This window comes from Lipophrys pholis (genome assembly GCF_963383615.2).
Source record: "Lipophrys pholis genome assembly, contig: SCAFFOLD_34, whole genome shotgun sequence".
In the NCBI taxonomy this organism is placed as follows: Eukaryota; Metazoa; Chordata; class Actinopteri; order Blenniiformes; family Blenniidae; genus Lipophrys; species Lipophrys pholis.
In genome coordinates this window covers 457,456-479,483 of record NW_028292022.1, presented here as the reverse complement: position 1 = coordinate 479,483, position 22,028 = coordinate 457,456, and the positions used below count along the sequence as shown (strand labels likewise).

The window sequence follows — 22,028 nt, the reverse complement described above, 5'->3', positions numbered from 1 at the left end:
AGAGTCGCTCTGAGTCGCTCTGAGTTGCTGGTCGTCGCTCTGAGTTGCTGGTCGTCGCTGGTCATCGCTGGTCGTCGCTGGTCGTCGCTCTGAGTTGCTGGTCGTCGCTCTGAGTCGCTGGTCGTCGCTCTGAGTCGCTGGTCGTCGCTCTGAGTCGCTGGTCATCGCTGGTCGTCGCTGGTCGTCGCTCTGAGTCGCTGGTCATCGCTGGTCGTCGCTCTGAGTCGCTGGTCATCGCTGGTCGTCGCTCTGAGTTGCTGGTCGTCGCTCTGAGTCGCTGCCGCTACGTCGCGCTGTCGCACCGGTCAGAGGACGGCCGTTGTCATGACGACCTGCGATAAAAGCCTGACCGTATCAGAGCTCGGTGGCGATCATCTCATAGTGACTGCTGCTGCGACGTTAACTAACCAACTAACCAACCAACCAACTAACCAATAGAAATGCAGGATGAAAGGACGTACCGACCGGCGCCACGCTGGAGCTAAACCCAACGGGCTCCGCCGTGTTTAGCTAGTTTCCTGGTTGTGAGTGGAGGAGCGCACTACTGACCACTTGTTTAATCACGTTGACCCACAGACATGGTGAACTGCTTGTTTACACGGAACCACCTGAACTCAGCGTCCTGAACAAAGTGATCAGGCTCAGGTGGTCCAGCGCAGCTCGCTGGGAATTCATTACATCGTTAAAGTCGCAGTGCGCAGCGGCCATGACAGCTGGTCCTCTCCAGGAGGAGGAGGAGGACGAGGAGGAGGGGGAGGAGGGGGAGGAGGAGGAGGAGGAGGGGGAGGAGGGGGAGGAGGAGGAGGACGAGGAGGTGGGGGAGGAGGAGGAGGAAGAGGAGGAGGACGAGGACGAGGAGGTGGAGGAAGAGGAGGATAAGGATGAGGACAAGGATGAGGACGAGGAGGAGGGGGAGGAGGAGGAGGAAGAGGAGGAGGACGAGGAGGAGGAGGAGGAGAAGGTGGAGGAAGAGGATGAGGACGAGGAGGAGGAGGACGGGGAGGAGGAAGAGGATGAGGACGAGGAGGAGGAGGAGGTGGAGGAAGAGGATGAGGACGAGGAGGAGGAGGACGGGGAGGAGGATAAGGATGAGGACGGGGAGGAGGAGGAAGAGGACGAGGAGGAGGGGGGAAAGGATGAGGACGAGGAGGAGGGGGAGGAGGAGGAGGAAGAGGAGGAGGTGGAGGAAGAGGATGAGGACGAGGAGGAGGAGGACGGGGAGGAGGATAAGGATGAGGACGGGGAGGAGGAGGAAGAGGACGAGGAGGAAGAGGACGAGGAGGAGGGGGATAAGGATGAGGACTGGGAGGAGGACGAGGAGGAGGGGGATAAGGATGAGGACTGGGAGGAGGACGAGGAGGAGGGGGATAAGGATGAGGACTGGGAGGAGGACGAGGAGGAGGAGGAAGAGGACGAGGAGGAGGAGGATAAGGATGAGGACTGGGAGGAGGACGAGGAGGAGGAGGACGGGGAGGAGGATAAGGATGAGGACGGGGAGGAGGAGGAAGAGGACGAGGAGGAGGGGGATAAGGATGAGCACTGGGAGGAGGACGAGGAGGAGGGGGATAAGGATGAGGACTGGGAGGAGGACGAGGAGGAGGGGGATAAGGATGAGGACTGGGAGGAGGACGAGGAGGAGGGGGATAAGGATGAGGACGGGGAGGAGGACAAGGAGGAGGAGGATGAGGACGGGGAGGACACATGCTTCCTGACCTTTGGCTCCTTTTCCAAGAGTTTTGACGTCCGCGGCCGACTTGCCCCAGGTCAGGATGTTTCCTTCAGAGTCTCCGGTCAGGACGTCCCCCGTCAGGCTGAAGACGAAGCACTGGATGAACTTGGGCTTCTTGTATTTCTGTGAAGGACACATTGTGCTGAGGACAGGAGTGTGTTTTGAGGACAGTGCTGAGGACACAAGTGCATTCAGGACAGGAGAGTGTTAGGACAGTGCTGAGGACATGAGTGCGTTGAGGACAGGACTGTTGAGGACAGGAGAGTGTTACAGACAGTGTTTTGAGGACAGGAGAGTGTTGAGGACAGAGTATTGACAGGAGTGTTGAGGACAGGAGAGTGTTGAGGACAGAGTATTGACAGGAGTGTTGAGGACAGGAGAGTGTTGAGGACAGAGTGTTGACAGGAGTGTTGAGGACAGGAGAGTGTTGAGGACAGAGTATTGACAGGAGTGTTGAGGACAGGAGAGTGTTGAGGACAGAGTATTGACAGGAGTGTTGAGGACAGTGTTGAGGACAGGAGTGTTGAGGACAGTGCTGAGGACACGAGTGCATTGAGGACAGTGCCGAGGACAGGAGAGTGTTAAAGACAGTGTGTTGATGACAGGAGAGTGTTGAGGACAGAGTGTTGACAGGAGTGTTGAGGACAGGAGAGTGTTGAGGACAGAGTATTGACAGGAGTGTTGAGGACAGGAGTGTGTTGAGGACAGGAGTGTGTTGAGGACAGTGTGTTGAGGACAGGAGTGTGTTGAGGACAGTGTGTTGAGGACAGTGTGTTGAGGACATTGTGTTGAGGACAGAGTGTCGAGGACAGTGTGTTGAGGACATTGTGTTGAGGACAGTGTGAGAGTGTGTAAGCTTCGGTGGCTCCGCCCCCTCACCCCGAAGATGCCTTGCTTCTTGGCGAACTGCCCGGCGCTGAGCGTCCAGAAGTAGACGTGGGACTTGCCGCAGGTGATGATGTTGGTGCTGTCGCTGGGGTTGAACTCCACGGTGAACACCGCCTCAGTGGTGCTCTGAACACACGGCGGGACAAACTGGGACTGATGACCTCATCAAACATGGACGTCACGTCTGAGCAGACCAACTGTGGCGCTGAAGCTACTCTGCTAGCGGTCGGGTATCGAACATTAGGAACCACATGGAGAACCACATTAGGAACCACATGTAGAACCACATGGAGAACCACATGGAGAACCACATGTAGAACCACATTAGGAACCACATGGAGAACCACATTAGGAACCACATGGAGAACCACATTAGGAACCACATGTAGAACCACATTAGGAACCACATGGAGAACCACATTAGGAACCACATGTAGGACCACATGTAGAACCACATGGAGAACCACATTAGGAACCACATGTAGAACCACATTAGGAACCACATGGAGAACCACATGTAGAACCACATGGAGAACCACATGTAGAACCACATTAGGAACCACATGGAGAACCACATGTAGAACCACATTAGGAACCACATGTAGAACCACATTAGGAACCACATGGAGAACCACATTAGGAACCACATGTAGAACCTAGTGAAACTTTCACGGTGATGTCTTCTACTCCACACTGTCCCTGTGGGTCCCTGGTGAGGACCAGGTGTCCTCAGGCGCTTCAACTATCAAAACAATAAAACAATAAAACAGGAAGTGGTGGCGAGGAGACGGAGACGGAGGAGACAAACACCTGGAGGACGGACAACAAGTCCAATGGAGAAACTGAGAAATTCAACAGTATATGATTCTCTCACACACACACACACACACACACACACACACACACACACACACACACACACACACACACACACACACACACACACACACACACACACACACACACACACACAGTGTTGGATCAGTACAGAATCACGTTCGCACATAAAAGCTCCTTTCATGGCGGCGGTGGAGCGTATGGACTGTTCCACTGCAGTGGGGGGGGGGGGTAATTACCCTGTTCCTGTTGGATTGACTGGGGTGTTTAGTCAGTGAGCTGCCCCGACACACACACACACACACACACACACACACACACACACACACACACACACACACACACACACACACACACACACACACACACACACTGTTACCATGGTTACTGACACTGAAGCGGAGGTGTTTTTCTGACATGTTTGTGATGTGAACGACTGTTCCTTCATTTGTTCCCCTGGAGACGTTTGTTTTCTTCACCTTGACCTCTGCATGCTTGGTCCCTCTGGTGACGTCCCACACAGACAACATGTGCTCGTTGGAGTCGTCGATCACACACAGGAAGGCCCCCGCGTCCTGCAAACACACACCGACCACTTACTGTGTGTGTGTGAGTGTGTGTGTGTGTGTGTGTGTGTGTGTGTGTGTGTGGGGGTTGTGTTAGGAGGGACGTGTTCAGTCAGTCCCCGTCCACACCAACCAAAACCATCGTCTTTCCTCCGTCATTCCTGTGGGGTTAGGGATGAAGAGATGAAGGGATGAAGGGATGAAGGGATGAAGGGATGAAGAGATGAAGGGATGAAGTGATGAAGTGATGAAGGGATGAAGTGATGAAGTGATGAAGTGATGAAGGGATGAAGTAATGAAGGGATGAAGGGATGAAGGGATGAAGAGATGAAGGGATGAAGGGATGAAGAGATGAAGGGATGAAGTGATGAAGTGATGAAGGGATGAAGTGATGAAGGGATGAAGTAATGAAGGGATGAAGGGATGAAGGGATGAAGGGATGACGGGATGAAGTGATGAAGGGATGAAGGGATGAAGTGATGAAGTGATGAAGGGATGAAGTGATGACGGGATGAAGTGATGACGGGATGAAGTGATGAAGGGATGAAGGGATGACGGGATGAAGTGATGAAGGGATGAAGGGATGAAGGGATGAAGTAATGAAGGGATGAAGTGATGAAGGGATGAAGGGATGAAGTGATGAAGGGATGACGGGATGAAGTGATGAAGTGAAGTGATGAAGTGATGAAGGGATGAAGTGATGAAGGGATGAAGTGATGATGTGATGAAGTAATGAAGGGATGAAGTGATGAAGGGATGAAGTAATGAAGGGATGAAGGGATGAAGGGATGAAGGGATGAAGGGATGAAGTGATGATGTGATGAAGTAATGAAGGGATGAAGTGATGAAGGGATGAAGTAATGAAGTGATGATGTGATGAAGGGATGAAGAGATGAAGGGATGAAGTGATGAAGGGATGAAGTGATGAAGGGATGAAGAGATGAAGGGATGATGTGATGATGTGATGAAGGGATGAAGGGATGAAGTGATGATGTGATGAAGGGATGAAGGGATGAAGTGATGAAGGGATGAAGGGATGAAGTGATGATGTGATGAAGGGATGAAGGGATGAAGTGATGATGTGATGAAGGGATGAAGAGATGAAGTGATGAAGGGATGAAGGGATGAAGTGATGATGTGATGAAGGGATGAAGGGATGAAGGGATGATGTGATGAAGGGATGAAGAGATGAAGGGATGAAGTGATGAAGGGATGAAGTGATGAAGGGATGAAGAGATGAAGGGATGATGTGATGATGTGATGAAGGGATGAAGGGATGAACTCACAGCGACGGAGAAGGCCACAGAGCCGACTCCCCTCTGGAACGTTCCCAGACCGATGTGCTGCAGAGTGGTCAGGGAGGACGAGTCCCAGATATGAACACATGGCTGCAGAGGCTGAAACACACACACACACACACACACACACACACACACACACACACACACACACACACACACACACACACACACACACACACACACACACACACACACACACACACACACACACACACACACACACACACACACACACACAGCGTTGGTATCAGCCTTGAGAAGGTTTGTTTATATTTATGTTTCAGTGGAACTCCATGTCCTCATCAGGGAGGATTTATCCTCATCTGGGAGGATTTGTCCTCATCTGGGATGATTTGTCCTCATCAGGGAGAATTTGTCCTCATCGGTGATGATTTGTCCTCATCAGGGAGAATTTGTCCTCACCTGGGAGGATTTGTCCTCATCTGGGAGGATTTGTCCTCATCAGGAGGATTTGTCCTCATCTGGGAGGATTTGTCCTCATCAGGAGGATTTGTCCTCATCAGAGAGAATTTGTCCTCATCGGTGATGATTTGTCCTCATCAGGAGGATTTGTCCTCATCAGAGATGATTTGTCCTCATCAGAGATGATTTGTCCTCATCAGGAGGATTTCCCATAGAAAGTGGATGAGAAGCACTTCATAGAGGAGATCAGCATCTGTTGCCATGGAGACGCTCCCTGCTCAGTGATGTAGCTACCTAGCAGGCTAGTTAGCATTGATATGAGCTAACGGCTATCAGCTAGAGATGCTAACTCGATTCTGCAAACAAATGTGGTGTTGGCGAAGGTCTGCGCTCTACCGAGTGTAGCTCTAGTCTGTGTCGCTCTAGTCTGTGTGCCTTCAAAGGGTTAAACTGGGAGCGCTCTGGATCGTCACCTTCCCGTCTTTATCCACGCCGGCGGTCTGACCGGACGCCACTCGCACTTTATCAGGATGGACGGTGAGGCTGAGGAGAGAAGAACAGGAAGGATTTATGATAGAACGTCCTGATGAACTTTGGAACAAGCCCCGCCCCCTTCTTTCCAGAGGGTCCAGTGATTGGCTGAGGGCAGCTTGATTCCCCGGCGAGGCTTCATCCAGTCAACTAAAAACCTCCAAGAGAGAAAATCAGAGTTTGTTTCTGTTGAAAGGATTCTAGTCCGACTGAGGAAACTCACCACATTCAAACCAGAGTCGCCGCTGGTTTTTCAATTTAAAACCAATTTATTGTTTCCAAAACTGGAATTAAAGTCAGGATCCAACTTTGACAGGATGATTAATCCAGTCCATCGTCTCCTGGACTTGGTTTTATTTTGACAGTCACCGTAACAACAATCCAACTGGGTGGTTTTATTTTGACAGTCACCGTAACAACAATCCAACTTGGTGGTTTTATTTTGACAGTCACCGTAACAACAATCCAACTTGGTGGTTTTATTTTGACAGTCACCGTAATAACAATCCAACTGGCTGGTTTTATTTTGACAATCACCATAACAATCCAACTTGGTAGTTTTATTTTGACAGTCACTGTAATAACAATCCAACTTCGTGGTTTTATTTTGACAGTCACTGTAATAACGATCCAACTGGGTGGTTTTATTTTGACAATCACCATAACAATCCAACTTGGTAGTTTTATTTTGACAGTCACCATAATAACAATCCAACTTGGTGGTTTTATTTTGACAGTCACTGTAATAACAATCCAACTTCGTGGTTTTATTTTGACAGTCACTGTAATAACGATCCAACTGGGTGGTTTTATTTTGACAATCACCATAACAATCCAACTTGGTAGTTTTATTTTGACAGTCATCATAATAACAATCCAACTTGGTAGTTTTATTTTGACAGTCATCATAATAACAATCTAACTTGGTGGTCTGTCCACTAGAATGTTCTCCCAGTGTTCATGTTTAGAACTCATTGTTCTCTGCTGTGTGTGTGTGTGTGTGTGTGTGTGTGTGTGTGTGTGTGTGTGTGTGTGTGTGTGTGTGTGTGTTACTGACCAGCGGACACAGTCGGTGTGTGTGTGTGTGTGTGTGTGTGTGTGTGTGTTACTGACCAGCGGACACAGTCGGTGTGTGTGTGTGTGTGTGTGTGTGTGTGTGTTACTGACCAGCGGACACAGTCGGTGTGTGTGTGTGTGTGTGTGTGTGTGTGTGTGTGTGTGTGTGTGTGTGTGTGTGTGTGTGTGTGTGTGTGTGTGTGTGTGTTACTGACCAGCGGACACAGTCGGTGTGTGTGTGTGTGTGTGTGTGTGTGTGTGTGTGTGTTACTGACCAGCGGACACAGTCGGTGTGTGTGTGTGTGTGTGTGTGTTACTGACCAGCGGACACAGTCGGTGTGTTTGCGGTAGTGTCGCTGTGTTCGGTTGTTGATGTGATAAAGAACGACGACGCAGGCGATGAAGTAAACGGCTTCGCCGGTCGGGAGGAAGTAGAGGTTGGCCCGGCTGTCCCGCCCCCGGTAACCGTACCTGGAGGTCACGTCAAGGTCGCCTCAAATAGTGAACTTCACCTCCATCACACTGGAGGTCACACCGGAAGACAGGAACTGACACTGATAAACTGAAGGATGGGGGGATGAAGGATGGAGGGATGAAGGATGGAGGGATGAAGGATGGAGGATGGAGGGATGAAGGATGGAGGGATGAAGGATGTAGGATGGAGGGATGAAGGATGGAGGGATGAAGGATGGAGGGATGTAAGATGGGGGGATGAAGGGATGTAGGATGGAAGGATGAAGGATGGTGGGATGTAGGATGAAGGGATGAAGGATGTAGGATGGAGGATGGAGGGACGAAGGATGGAGGGATTAAGGGATGTAGGATGGAGGGATGAAGGATGGAGGGATGAAGGGATGGAGGATGTAGGGATGAAGGATGGAGAGATGAAGGGATGAAGGATGAAGGATGGAGGGATGTAGGATGAAGGGATGAAGGATGGAGGGATGGAGGATGTAGGATGGAGGGATGGAGGATGGAGGGATGGAGGATGGGGGGATGGAGGGATGGAGGATGGAGGGATGGAGGATGGGGGGATGGAGGATGTAGGATGGAGGGATGGAGGGATGGAGGATGTAGGATGAAGGATGGAGGGATGAAGGATGGAGGGATGGAGGATACACCCAGTCCAGCTCCAGCCTCTCTGACGGAGGCTCCATCTTCAGCTCCTCGTAGTTCTGGATGTTGGACGGGACGTACATGGTGATGGGCCGGCCGCGGATGAACATCTTGATGGACTGTCCTGGAACACAAACACTCTTCATCATCACATCCTCTTCATCATCACACCACCTTCACCCAGCCGGTTTCAAGGTTCTGAAAGGTTTTCTGGGTCGGTAGTGATGCTTCATCACTTGGTACCTTCAGCTTCATCACTTGGTACCTTCAGCTTCATCACTTGGTACCTTCAGCTTCAGTCGTTCAGATAAAAACACCACTCAAGTGTTTCTCTGGTTCTGTTTCTCTGGTTCTGTTTCAACTGGTTCTGTTTCTCTGGTTCTGTTTCATCTGGTTCTGTTTCATCTGGTTCTGTTTCTCTGGTTCTGTTTCATCTGGTTATGTTTTTCTGGTTTTGTTTCTCTGGTTCTGTTTCTCTGGTTCTGTTTCTCTGGTTCTGTTTCTCTGGTTCTGTTTCTCTGGTTGTGTTTCTCTGGTTGTGTTTCTCTGGTTCTGTTTCTCTGGTTCTGTTTCTCTGGTTCTGTTTGCGTATTTCAAGCGTCACAAAGTGTTAAAGTGATCTTCATCCTCTGAACTGAAGATGATGAAGACTGTTGTTTCATCCTGATCTCATCGTTTCAGTTCTACCATCATACCTCGTTCTGTAAAACCTCGTTATTATAATAATACCAGGTTTAGTCATTCCCTCCATCCTGGGTGGTGGTGAACTACGTCTGTAGCCACAGCTGCTCTGGAGCAGACTGATGGAGGAGAGGCTGCTCATCTGCACCATCACCAACCACTCACTCTCTCACTACATCCACCCTCTGATCACCACCAACCACTCACTCTCTCACTACATCCACCCTCTGACCATCACCAACCACTCACTCTCTCACTACATCCACCCTCTGATCACCACCAACCACTCTCTCTCTCACTACATCCACCCTCTGATCACCACCAACCACTCACTCTCTCACTACATCCACCCTCTGATCACCACCAACCACTCACTCTCTCACTACATCCACCCTCTGACCATCACCAACCACTCACTCTCTCACTACATCCACCCTCTGACCACCACCAACCACTCTCTCTCTCACTACATCCACCCTCTGATCACCACCAACCACTCTCTCTCTCACTACATCCACCCTCTGATCACCACCAACCACTCACTCTCTCACTACATCCACCCTCTGATCACCACCAACCACTCTCTCTCTCACTACATCCACCCTCTGATCACCACCAACCACTCACTCTCTCACTACATTCACCCTCTGACCACCACCAACCACTCACTCTCTCCCTACATTCACACAGGCACTGCCCATGTAGGCAGGCAGAGATGGGAATCAAACCTGCAACCTTCTGATTGGGAGACGACCGCTCTCCCAACCGAGCCATGCCGCCCCACAAAAACCACCAACAGCACCCACCAGAGGCCAAACATGAAAACTACACATTTTTCAAAGTTTCTGCTGTTTCCATGGAAACAGACTTCAGAATGAGGGTGACAGGGTGACAGGGTGACAGGGTGACAGGGTGACAGAGTGACAGGGTGACAGGGTGACAGAGTGACAGGGTGACAGGGTGACACGGTGACAGGGTGACAGAGTGACAGGGTGACAGCAGACGTACCTTGGCCGTAGGTTCCTCTCCTGGATCCGGTGGAACCTGCAGTGATAAAACACTTTCAGTCACTGATCAGACGTCAGCAAACTTTTCGCGTCTTAAAGTCAACTTCATCCTGAAGTTCAAGTTCCTCCTGACTGGAACCAAGCTCCTCCTGACTGGAACCAAGTTCCTCCTGACTGGAACCAAGCTCCTCCTGACTGGAACCAAGCTCCTCCTGACTGGAACCAAGCTCCTCCTGACTGGAACCAAGCTCCTCCTGACTGGAACCAAGCTCCTCCTGACCGGAACCAAGCTCCTCCTGACCGGAACCAAGCTCCTCCTGACCGGAACCAAGTTCCTCCTGACTGGAACCAAGCTCCTCCTGACCGGAACCAAGCTCCTCCTGACCGGAACCAAGCTCCTCCTGACCGGAACCAAGTTCCTCCTGACCGGAACTAAGTTCCTCCTGACTGGAACCAAGCTCCTCCTGACTGGAACCAAGCTCCTCCTGACTGGAACCAAGTTCCTCCTGACTGGAACCAAGCTCCTCCTGACTGGAACCAAGCTCCTCCTGACTGGAACCAAGTTCCTCCTGACTGGAACCAAGCTCCTCCTGACCGGAACCAAGCTCCTCCTGACCGGAACCAAGTTCCTCCTGACCGGAACCAAGCTCCTCCTGACCGGAACCAAGCTCCTCCTGACCGGAACCAAGCTCCTCCTGACCGGAACCAAGTTCCTCCTGACCGGAACCAAGTTCCTCCTGACTGGAACCAAGTTCCTCCTGACTGGAACCAAGTTCCTCCTGACTGGAACCAAGTTCCTCCGTCAATAAGATTTTACTTCCTTTAAGTAACTGCAAACGCTCCACTTCTTCTCATTTTCATTTGGTTCTACTTGTTCTTACTGATTTTATTTCAACATAAAGGTCGAGGCGATGATGGTAAAATCAATTTCTAGTATTACTTTTATACACACACACATATATATATATACACACATATATATATATATATATATATATATATATATATATATATATATATATATATATATATATATATATATATATATATATATATATATATATATCGGCATGTTGTTGTTTCGCCTGTTTGTTTATCTTTTTTGTCTTTTTTATCTTATTTATTTCAAGATGTTGTTGTAGAACCCGCTCGCACACAGGAAGTGATCCTGTGGACAGACTAGTCCAGAGGGACGCAGGGACAGCAGGAGGTGAAGAGCCTGTCCTCACCTGCGCTGGAGATCAGCTCCTTGGCCCGGCTGTGGAGAGCAGAGACAGGAAGTGAGACGGCGTCTGTCAGCCTCATGGGAACGTTGTGATTCACACGCCGGGGAACGCTCCGGCGGCGTGGAGCAGACCGTGAGCGGCGGCGGCGGCGGCGGCAGCGGCGGGCTCACCTCTCCAGGCTGGGCGAGCGGGCCAGCAGGTTGGCCGAGGACGCCGCCTTCTTGTCCAGACGTTTCCTCTGCGGCTCCTGGTTCCCCAGCTTCTCACTGTTCCTCCGAGCCCTGCGGCGCCGAGGAGACACCGTCACACGCCACGTCCAACCTCGCCTCCGAAGGAGCAAGTTCAGCTACAGAAGTCTAGAGACCAAACCTCCAGCAGGTGGAGAACCACAGACCAAACCTCCAGCAGGTGGAGAACCACAGACCAAACCTCCACCAGGTGGAGAACCACAGACCAAACCTCCACCAGGTGGAGAACCAGAAAACAGGTCAACTGCACCAGAACCAAAGAGTCAGGGTCGAGCTGGAACCTTCACCTCACCACAGGATCCACTTCCAGAACCTCCAGAACGTCCAGAATGCCCAGAATATCCAGAACGTCCAGAATATCCAGAACGTCCAGAACGTATCTCCAAAGGCCCAAACAGCCCAGACCGGCTGGTCTCCAAAGGTCAAACATCTGTAAAGTCTCAACCTGTTCAAGGTAACAGATTATAATCTGAGTCTGGCTGCAGGCCAGAAAAGAAACTGGATTAGAGGTTCACAGTGGGACTGGTCACCACTGTGGCTCCCTGAGCCTGACCTTTGACCCCCAGCATCAGCCTAACCCTAACCCTAACCTTAACCCTAACCTAGCCCTTACCCTAGCCCTAACCCCCCTAACCCTAGCCCTAACTCTAGCCCTAACCCTATAACCCTAACCTAACCCTACCCTAACCCTAACCGTAGCCCTAACCCTACCCTAACCCTAACCTTAACCCTAGCCCTATAACCCTACCCTAACCCTAACCTAACCCTATAACCCTACCCTAACCCTAACCCTAACCCTAACCGTAGCCCTAACCCTACCCTAACCCTAACCCTAGCCCTATAACCCTACCCTAACCCTAACCTAACCCTATAACCCTACCCTAACCCTAACCTTAACCCTAGCCCTATAACCCTACCCTAACCCTACCCTAACTCTAACTCTAACCCTAACCCTAACCCTAACCGCTTTATTCAGGAAACACAAAAGAATCTGAACCAACAAACAAAAACACACCTGCAGAGACGGTACACTACTTAGTACTCCTACTGAGTAAAAAGACATATTGGCAGGAAGTCCCGCCCCTTTTTTGGCAAAACCGAATCATTTTATGTTGAGACAGTGGGGGTGTCCGCAGCGGTTGAAAGTAACTAAAAGTAACTGAGTTACTTTTTAAGGGAGTAAATAGTAATCGCTCATCGTATGTGGCAACACCGACCGCCTCAGACCAGATCTCATGTTCTGTGACACCCCCACCCTGACCACACCCCCACTCCGACCACACCCCCACTCCGACCACACCTCCACTCTGACCACACCTCCACTCTGACCACACCTCCACTCTGACCACACCTCCACTCCGGCCACACCCACTGGACTCAGAGGAACTGAAACTCCAGCATGTCGCTCTCCTTCCTCTCCTCCAATGAACACATGATGCTGTTTTGCTCATGACAGGATGAGGAGCAGAACCAGAGCCAGCTGAGGTTCTGCTTCAGGTTCCCTTCAGGAACCAAGACCCATTACAGAGAAGTCAGTTAGAGAGCACATGCATGTGATGAAGAGGAGCTCAAACATCTGGAGGGTTAAAGAACAAACATCTGGAGGGTTAAAGAACAAACATCTGGAGGGTTACAGAACAAACATCTGGAGGGTTAAAGAACAAACATCTGGAGGGTTACAGAACAAACATCTGGAGGGTTAAAGAACAAACATCTGGAGGGTTAAAGAACAAACATCTGGAGGGTTACAGAACAAACATCTGGAGGGTTAAAGAACAAACATCTGGAGGGTTACAGAACAAACATCTGGAGGGTTACAGAACAAACATCTGGAGGGTTACAGAACAAACCACCGCATGCAAAGAACTGATCCATGTTAGGAGAAGGAAGGTTGGTGGTTTGGAGAGGAAACCTGGAGGCAGAGAACCCTTCTGCACCGTCACCAGCTGTGCACATCTGCACCGTCTCACCACGTCACCAGCTGTGACGCAGTGAGGCTGCAGTGGCTGAGGGTCGACTCTGCTTCTCCGTGTGTGTGTGTGTGTGTGTGTGTGTGTGTGTGTGTGTGTGTGTGTGTGTGTCTGTGTCTGTGTGTGTGTGTGTGTTTGTGTGTGTGTGTGTGTGTCTGTGTGTGTGTGTCTGTGTGTGTGTTTGTGTGTCTGTGTGTGTGTGTGTGTGTGTGTCTGTGTTTGTGTGTGTCTGTGTGTGTGTGTGTATGTGTGCGTGTGTGCTTGTGTGTGTGTGTGTCTGTGTGTGTCTGTGTGTGTGTGTGTGTGTGTGTGTCTGTGTGTGTGTGTGTGTGTGTCTGTGTGTGTGTGTGTTTGTGTGTCTGTGTGTGTGTGTCTGTGTGTCTGTGTGTGTGTGTCTGTGTGTCTGTGTCTGTGTGTGTGTCTGTGTGTGTGTCTGTGTGTGTGTCTGTGTGCGTGTGCTTGTGTGTGAGTGTGGGGGGGGGGGGGTTGCAGAGTTTAGATCAGACAGTGGGAGCTGATTGGTTTAGATCAGACAGTGGGAGCTGATTGGTCCAGAGCCCTGCAGTCAGCCAGAGAGAGAAGAGGCTTGTGGTTAATATACGGCGGCGGCGAGGCGAGACCACGCACAGCGGCTTGTGTCCTCGATGGGGGGCGGGGGGGGCGGAGCGGGGGCCCGGGTTCTGCTCGGAGGGTTTGGGTGAAGCCGGGGTGGAGCCCGGCTCCTCCGGGGAGCAGCTCCCACCCTGGAACTCGTCCCTCTGGAGGCCCCTGACGGTACTGCGCTGAATGGGCTCCTCCACTGAAGACGCCCAGGCCGGGTCCTTGTCCCGGTCCCGGTCCCCCCCGCCCTCGTCGTCCTCCTCGGGCTCCTGATCCTCCTCCTCCATGCCGGGCACGCGGTGGAGCTTGGCCCGGGCCCCTCCGGGTGCCGGTGGCCCCGGGGGCAGGGCGTCCTCCAGCTGCAGGCTCAGGACCCGCCGGTGCAGCGGGACCTGGTCCTGCCCGGTGTCCGGCCCTGGGGGGGCGGGCTCGGTCTGAGTGGACCTGTCCAAGGTGGGGGGTCTGGGCCTGAGGTCCGGGGACAACGGGCCTCCTATGTGGCCGTTAGCTTTGGTCAGACTCTCTGACTGATGGCTGGAAAGAAGTGACAGTTTAATAATCATGTGTCCTGAGACCAAACAGGGAGGACAGTCCATCACTGGTCTGTCTCTGTCTCACGCAGCAGCACTTCCTGGATCACATGATGGTGAAGGATTATCTGCACACTCATTTCTAATTAGGATTCATTAGTTACACTGAACATACATTCTTTTCTAAAAATGTGTTTTCATGAAGTTTTCTTTCTTTTATCCTCCAATTACTGCATTTCTGGACTATAAGCCTCACTTTTCCTACTGGTCTGGTGCAACTAATTAAAATAAATTCATTTCAGAGATGTGGCATTTCAAACATTTGTGCAATCACATACAGAACCGACACACACACACACACACACACGCACACGTGGGGGGGTGGGGTTCTTGAAGAGGAATGAAGAAGTGACGTAGGAGGAGGAACGTGTTCTCTTGCTCTGCAGGGAGTCCTGTTTTCATATGGTCTTGGTGCCTTTATATTGAACACAGAATGATCTAATGCATAGACATATAGTAGTAGACTTCTACAAGATTGTGTATGTCTACACAGTAGAAATACTCTAGTAGATCGTCTACTGTATGGTGTAGACTAGAGGCTCACACATATATGAAGATCTACTAGCATATGTCTACGCTGTCGGCTGGGTGGAGCAGACATTCACTACAGGGACAGACTGACGGAGATCATTTATTAAAAGTCCCTCATTAGTCCTCAGACAGGACATTTCTGTCTCCACACCTGGACTGACGTCCCAGAAGTGAAGACAGTCTGTCCTCTCTGTCCCTGGCTGGTTTCAGGTTTTAAAAAGTGTGTTGCTCCAACCAGCCAATCAGGAATCAAACCCTATATAGTGTCATCAGGGGTTCAGCCAATCCCAATCAAGGTAGGCCCTCCCTTTGACTCCTCCCACAATTAGGCAGCTCTGCTCTGGCACATGGCACCACGAGAGGACGTACTTCCTCCTCTTCCCAAGATGGGCATGTGTGGGCGGAGCCAGTCCAGCTCACACAGACACAGCAGATTCTGAATGCAGCTCCTATGATCCAATATTCAAATGAGGGAAATCAAAGAGGAGCTAGAACCTTAGAACACTGTGACGGTCGGTACCTGCTGGGCTGACGGATCCCGTCCACTCCTGAAGCGGAGCACAGCTTCCTGCCGCTGCACCCGTCCGAGCAGCCGGCCTGGTTCAGCACTCGAGCAGCAGCCGGGTTCACTGAGGGAGTCAGAGCAGAGCCTCCGTCACCCTGGAGCAGCCTGGACTCCGTCACCCTGGAGCAGCCTGGACATCAACACGCTGTTCCAGGCTGCAGGCTCCATCCATCCTGTCATCCATCCATCCTTCCATCCATCCATTAATTCATCCATCCATCCATCCATTCGTTCATCCATGCATTCGTCCGTCCGTCCATCCATCCATCCTTTCATCCATCCATCCATTAATTCATCCATCCATTCATTCATTCGTTCATCCATGCATTCGTCCGTCCGTCCATCCATCCATCCTTTCATCCATCCATCCATCCTTCCATCCATCCATCCATCCGTCCGTCCGTCCATCCTTCCATCCATCCATCCTTTCATCCATCCATCCATCCTTTCATCCATCCATCCATCCTTCCTTTCATCCATCCATCCATCCTTTCATCCATCCGTCCGTCCATCCTTCCATCCATCCATCCTTTCATCCATCCATCCATCCATCCTTCCTTTCATCCATCCATCCATCCTTTCATCCATCCATCCTTCCTTTCATCCATCCATCCTTCCTTTCTTCCATCCTTTCATCCATCCATCCATCCTTTCATCCATCCTTTCCTCCATCCTTTCATCCATCCAGCCACCAGAAGGATTGAATTGTTCTAATTTCTGGCAGCAGAATGAAGAAAACAATAAGTGAGTTTGTCTCCCAGAATAACTTGAATCATTTAGAGTTTTCACCAAACACACTAGTTTGTCCCCACTGTGTCCCGAGTGGACAGAAGAGCTTCAGGCCTTCAGACTGTGAGACGCTGGGGACAAAGAGCTTTCAGAAGCTGAGAAGGAGAAACCAGTGTGGGTCCTTTAACCTGCTTCTGGATCCACGTTCAGCTTCAGTGATCTGATGCTGACTTCCAAATGGTTTGATCCGGTCTCTGGACCAGGTCTCTGGACCAGGTGTCTGGACCAGGTCTCTGGACCAGGTCTTACCCGGTCCCTGCTGGACGTGTGGACTGTGTTCAGTCTTTCTCTCAGAGCAGCTTGTTTCTAACTGGTTGAGTTCTGTGATCAGACAGAAACCCAAACCCTGAAGCTGACTGTCTTCACATCACCTACATATTGTGCCATACGAGACATTAAACTGAGACCCCGTCACCACGGCAACACCTGGAACCATGGTTTCTGTCCGACCCTCCTCACGACACCAGGAGCCTGAAGACGGCTTTTTATAAAAACGTCTCAGAGAGGACAAGACGCACATGAGCTGAAAACCATGATGTCATGGCCCCGCCTCCTGACCTTTAACCCCGCCTGCCACGCCGTGACGTCAGTCACCACCAACATGGCGGACTACCTGCTCCAGGTGGCGCTGCAGGAGCTGCATGTCCGACCAAATCTCTCAGGTTATGGATATTAATGACACCAGATGTTTCCATGGCGACTGTGTGGGAGGTCCTTAAGGCGTAGAGGCCAGGTAATATCGTATACGGCCCAAAACAAAAAGACTCAAAGTCCAAAGAAGTGGAGTTGGAAGAAGAAAAAGCTGATTTAGAGAAGAAGAAGCACAAAGTCCGTCTCCAGATCTGAACAAAGAACCTTTCCAGCTCAATACGGAATATGACAGACTTACTTCACACACGAGTGAAACCTGACTGTTGTTGTGATGTTTATGAGCACGGAGACAGAACAGGGGGGTTCTGATGAGACAACTGAAAGGTTCCAGGGCCAAGCAGATTATTAAAGGGATGAAATCGCAGGACGGCCAGATTGTCACTGACCAGTTGGGATTAAATGATGCATTTCAAAGCTCCGACCACGATCTGAACAGCTCTAATAATTCTGGTGGTCCTTCCTCCTCATTACTTCTTTAGAGATTTGCCTCGTCCAGCTTGGTCTCCAGATCAGGTCACTGCCTCGGATGCACCAATACAGAGGCAGGAGATTGAGGAGGCTATCCAATGTTCACAACCCCAGAACCCCCTGGTCCTGATGCCTTGCTCAGGGAGTCTTACGCAGCGTTTCTAAACAACTAAGACTTGTTTTAGCAGCAGCAGCAGCAGCAGCAGCAGCAGCAGCAGCAGCAGCAGCAGCAGCAGCAGCAGCAGCAGCGTAGACTAACCCTAACCCTGAAGAAGGAGACCCTCCCTGACACTATGAATCAGGCTTGTAGAACCGCTCAGATAAAGATAGACCCCCTGAGAGTGTGCGTCTTATAGGCCAGTCTCACTTTTAAACTGTGATTATAAAATCCTGGGCCGTGGTCTGGAAGGGGTTTTGCCCCACATCGTATCATCAGAGCAGACAGACGCTCCTTCTCAGTGCACGTGGTTTGTTTAATATCATGTCCACTCTGTGCCAGACTGACTCTGAAGGCCTTCTGTCCATTGGACAGTGGAGTGGGACGGCCTGCTGATACTGTGGTGGTACATTCATATCATGGGTTAGACTACTGTGTGCTTGCCCTTCGGCAATGGTACTAACAAGGAACCATTATTCAAAATTGTTCAGGCTCCACCGTGGCACCCGTCAGCGGGCTCCCCTTCTTTTTGTGCGAGCTATCGAGCCTCTAGCCAGAGCGATAAGAAACGATCATTCTATCCATGGCATCACAAGATTTGGCCCTGAACATAGATTATCATTGTATGCTGATGATCTGCTATCATTTGTGTCCAAGGCTGAGACTACTGTTCCCCTCATTCTGGAGCTTCTTGGGAGATATGGAGAACTCTCGGGGTATAAACTGAATCTGACAAACACAACATTACAAGATATTAAACAAAATGGACACCTTTGTCTGTCTCGGGGTCACTGGAACAAGAAATGTTTGTAAGCTCTTTAAAAATAGTTTTGATGCACTGCAACACAAAGTTCAGCAGGACGGATCCAGCTGGTCACTCCCTCCACTCTGATTGGCTGGGAGAGTAAATGTCAAAATGTCTGTCCTCCCCAGGTATTTCTATTGATCTCAGAGCCTCCCTGTCTTCATCTTGAAGCTTGATTCTGGGATATTATCTTCTAACAACATGAAGCCCCGTCTGCATAAAGAAGACCTGCAGAAGTTAAAGCAGGACGGCGGCCGAGCACTTCCAAATCTTCCATAGTCCTACTGGGCTGCTGGTCTTTGTGGTCCGTCCCTTTGGGTTCATTGCTATTGTGGTAATAATGTACCAAAGTGGGTGGAGCTGGAGGAGCTGTCCTGTAGCGCCTTGTCCCTACCAGCTGGAATTGGCGCATCAGTTCCACTACCTCCATACATAACATTTAATAATCCTGTTGTCCATAGTTCTGTTCAAATTGACTTACAATGTAGAAACATTTTGGTCTCCAAAGTCTGAGTCTCTCCAGTCCAACAGCATCAAACTCCTTTTCCCTTCCTTCCTTCCATGGATGGCAAAGGTTGGAAAATGTTTAAAGACCTCTGGATTGAAAACTCATTTGTTTCTTTAGAACAATTATCTGTTAAATATGATTTACCTCCTTCTCATTTTAGATACTAGTAAGTAAGGCACTTTGTTTTCGCCTCTGTTCCCAGACAAACCTCCCTATGATGTTATTGACGAGGTGATATCGGTTCTACTATGCTACGCTTGGTTCCCAGTTTGGGTTCTCCTTCCAGTACCAGTGAAGCAGACGGACTAAAGTTTAGACAAAGTGTGCGAGACACTCTCTTATTCAGTTTAAAGAGGTACACCCAGCTCACATTCACAAATCTGAACGGGCAAGAATTCACCCTCATACTGACCCAACGTGCGACTGGTGTACATCTGAGGAAGACACTTTAATACTTGTGTTTTGGCTTGGTCCCAAAATACAGCAGTATTGGGAGGGTATCTTCTTGTGTACTTGGTGTAAATATAACATTGAGTGTCCTTTTACTGCATATCGGGGTTACTAGTGAGGGGTGAGGACTGCCTGGTGAGGGCTGAGGGGTGAGGACTGCCTGTAGGGGTCACTGGTGAGGGGTGAGGACTGGCTGGTGAGGGGTGAGGACTGCCTGGTGAGGGGTCACTGGTGAAGGGTTCGGACTGGCTGGTGAGGGGTGAGGACTGCCTGTCGGGGTCACTGGTGAGGGGTGAGGACCTCCTGGTGAGGGGTGAGGACTGCCTGTCAGAGTCACTAGTGAGGGGTGAGGACCGCCTGGTGAGGGGTGAGGACCTCCTGGTGAGGGGTGAGGACTGCCTGTAGGGGTCACTAGTGAGGGGTGAGGACCTCCTGGTGAGGGGTGAGGACCTCCTGGTGAGGGGTGAGGACTGCCTGTAGGGGTCACTAGTGAGGGGTGAGGACCTCCTGGTGAGGGGTGAGGACCGCCTGTAGGGGTCACTAGTGAGGGGTGAGGACCGCCTGGTGAGGGGTGAGGACCGCCTGTAGGGGTCACTAGTGAGGGGTGAGGACCGCCTGGTGAGGGGTGAGGACTGCCTGTCAGGGTCACTAGTGAGGGGTGAGGACCGCCTGGTGAGGGGTGAGGACCTCCTGGTGAGGGGTGAGGACTGCCTGTAGGGGTCACTAGTGAGGGGTGAGGACCTCCTGGTGAGGGGCGAGGACCGCCTGGTGAGGGGTGAGGACCGCCTGGTGAGGGGTGAAGACCTCCTGGTGAGGGGTGAGGACTGCCTGTAGGGGTCACTAGTGAGGGGTGAGGACCGCCTGGTGAGGGGTGAGGACCTCCTGGTGAGGGGTGAGGACTGCCTGTAGGGGTCACTAGTGAGGGGTGAGGACCTCCTGGTGAGGGGCGAGGACCGCCTGGTGAGGGGTGAGGACCGCCTGGTGAGGGGTGAAGACCTCCTGGTGAGGGGTGAGGACTGCCTGTAGGGGTCACTAGTGAGGGGTGAGGACCTCCTGGTGAGGGGTGAGGACCGCCTGTAGGGGTCACTAGACCACTGCTCTGTCGGCACGCCGCCTGTTCCTGCTGAAAAGGAAGGACGCTGCCCGCCGACTGTTTCATTGGGGGAAAGATGTAATATATCATCTTAAAGTGGAGAAAAGCAGATTAGGGTGGAGGAGTTCTGAAGACATTTATCAGGTGGGGGTTCTCTCACTGTTTTTAACAATCCAGCCACTGAAGTACAGGAGAGAATCTTTATCCAGTATTCTGGCTGTTTTACTCACTGAAGGTCGACATACACAGTATTTGTGTTTTACAGATTGTTATTCTTATAGCGGGGGCAGGGAGTTAGTTTTTGTATTGGGGGGAGGGGGGGGGGGGTTGTCTTTCTATACTTGGGGGACAGTCTCTGGGGGATTCTCCACTAACCTGCAGCCAGTCTGGTCCTCAGCCCTGCAGGTTGGGAGGTTTACAAAGTCTCACCTGCAATGAGCTGCTGCTTCAGTAGGGGGAGGAGCTGGTCGTGGAGGCGGAGCCTGCGCAGGGCGTCGGCCAGCGAGGACTTGAGCAGCGTGATCTCGTCCTCCTGCGCCTGCAGACGAACCTCCATCATGGACGCTCGGTCCGGGAAGCCGGCGCTGCCGTCTGCCGACACGTCGTCTGTGAAGGAACCACAACCTTCAGCCCGTCAGTCCAACACGGAGAACCTCCACCACGTTACTCTCTGCTTTCCTTTGACAAATATATTTAGTGGAAAATATATCAATTGACAACTACACTACAAACTACAAACTACACACTACACCAGCACTACAGTTTTCAGTTTGTTTTATTTTTTTTCTTTCGACAAAAAACAGAAAAAAACGACAAACAAATAATAATGAAACACATAAATTAAACTCAACAACATTCAGCAGAGCCTAATGGAGGTCACACAAACTATACAGCACTTAGTGAGGCAGGACCTGCAAGTCCTGCAAGTCCTGCAAGTCCTGCAAGTCCTGGAGGTCTGAAACGGGGACGGGGACGGGGGGGACGGGGGGGGGTACCACTGCGCTAAAGAAGTAAAACTAATCCTTTCTGGTTGGACCAAATCTAGTTGCTTGGTTTAACAGGAGGGAACAAAGATGGCAATAAATGGGCGGGGCTATAACTCAGTTCTCATTCTGGTGGAAATGACATGAAGATGAGTGGAGCAGCAGTTCTGCAGGCGTCGGCAAAAGGAAACCATGTGACTCAAATGAGTCACGTCTGTCCTCCACCTCCAGGAGGACTTAGGACGAACCTCAGATGTTT

At 50.9% G+C, this 22,028-nt stretch overlaps 1 protein-coding gene across 3 annotated transcripts in view; it reads right to left on the bottom strand.

The window, feature by feature from the left end:
* Positions 1–22,028, bottom strand: part of eml3 (EMAP like 3) — a 67,493-nt gene that overhangs the window by 14,186 nt on the left and 31,279 nt on the right. For all 3 annotated transcript variants that reach the window (XR_013936549.1, XM_080493994.1, XM_080493995.1), the window contains exons 2-14: positions 21,216–21,392; positions 15,821–15,929; positions 14,207–14,713; positions 11,532–11,642; positions 11,365–11,393; positions 10,137–10,172; positions 8,451–8,571; positions 7,653–7,802; positions 6,218–6,287; positions 5,307–5,417; positions 3,934–4,029; positions 2,609–2,743; positions 1,714–1,852 (exon numbers count right to left, since the gene is read on the bottom strand). Coding sequence is in view for 2 of the 3 variants with exons in the window: in XM_080493994.1 (XP_080350120.1) it covers positions 1,714–1,852; positions 2,609–2,743; positions 3,934–4,029; positions 5,307–5,417; positions 6,218–6,287; positions 7,653–7,802; positions 8,451–8,571; positions 10,137–10,172; positions 11,365–11,393; positions 11,532–11,642; positions 14,207–14,713; positions 15,821–15,929; positions 21,216–21,392 (1,791 nt within the window). In the remaining variant the exon portion in view is untranslated. The remainder of the gene's footprint in view (positions 1–1,713; positions 1,853–2,608; positions 2,744–3,933; positions 4,030–5,306; positions 5,418–6,217; positions 6,288–7,652; positions 7,803–8,450; positions 8,572–10,136; positions 10,173–11,364; positions 11,394–11,531; positions 11,643–14,206; positions 14,714–15,820; positions 15,930–21,215; positions 21,393–22,028) is intronic.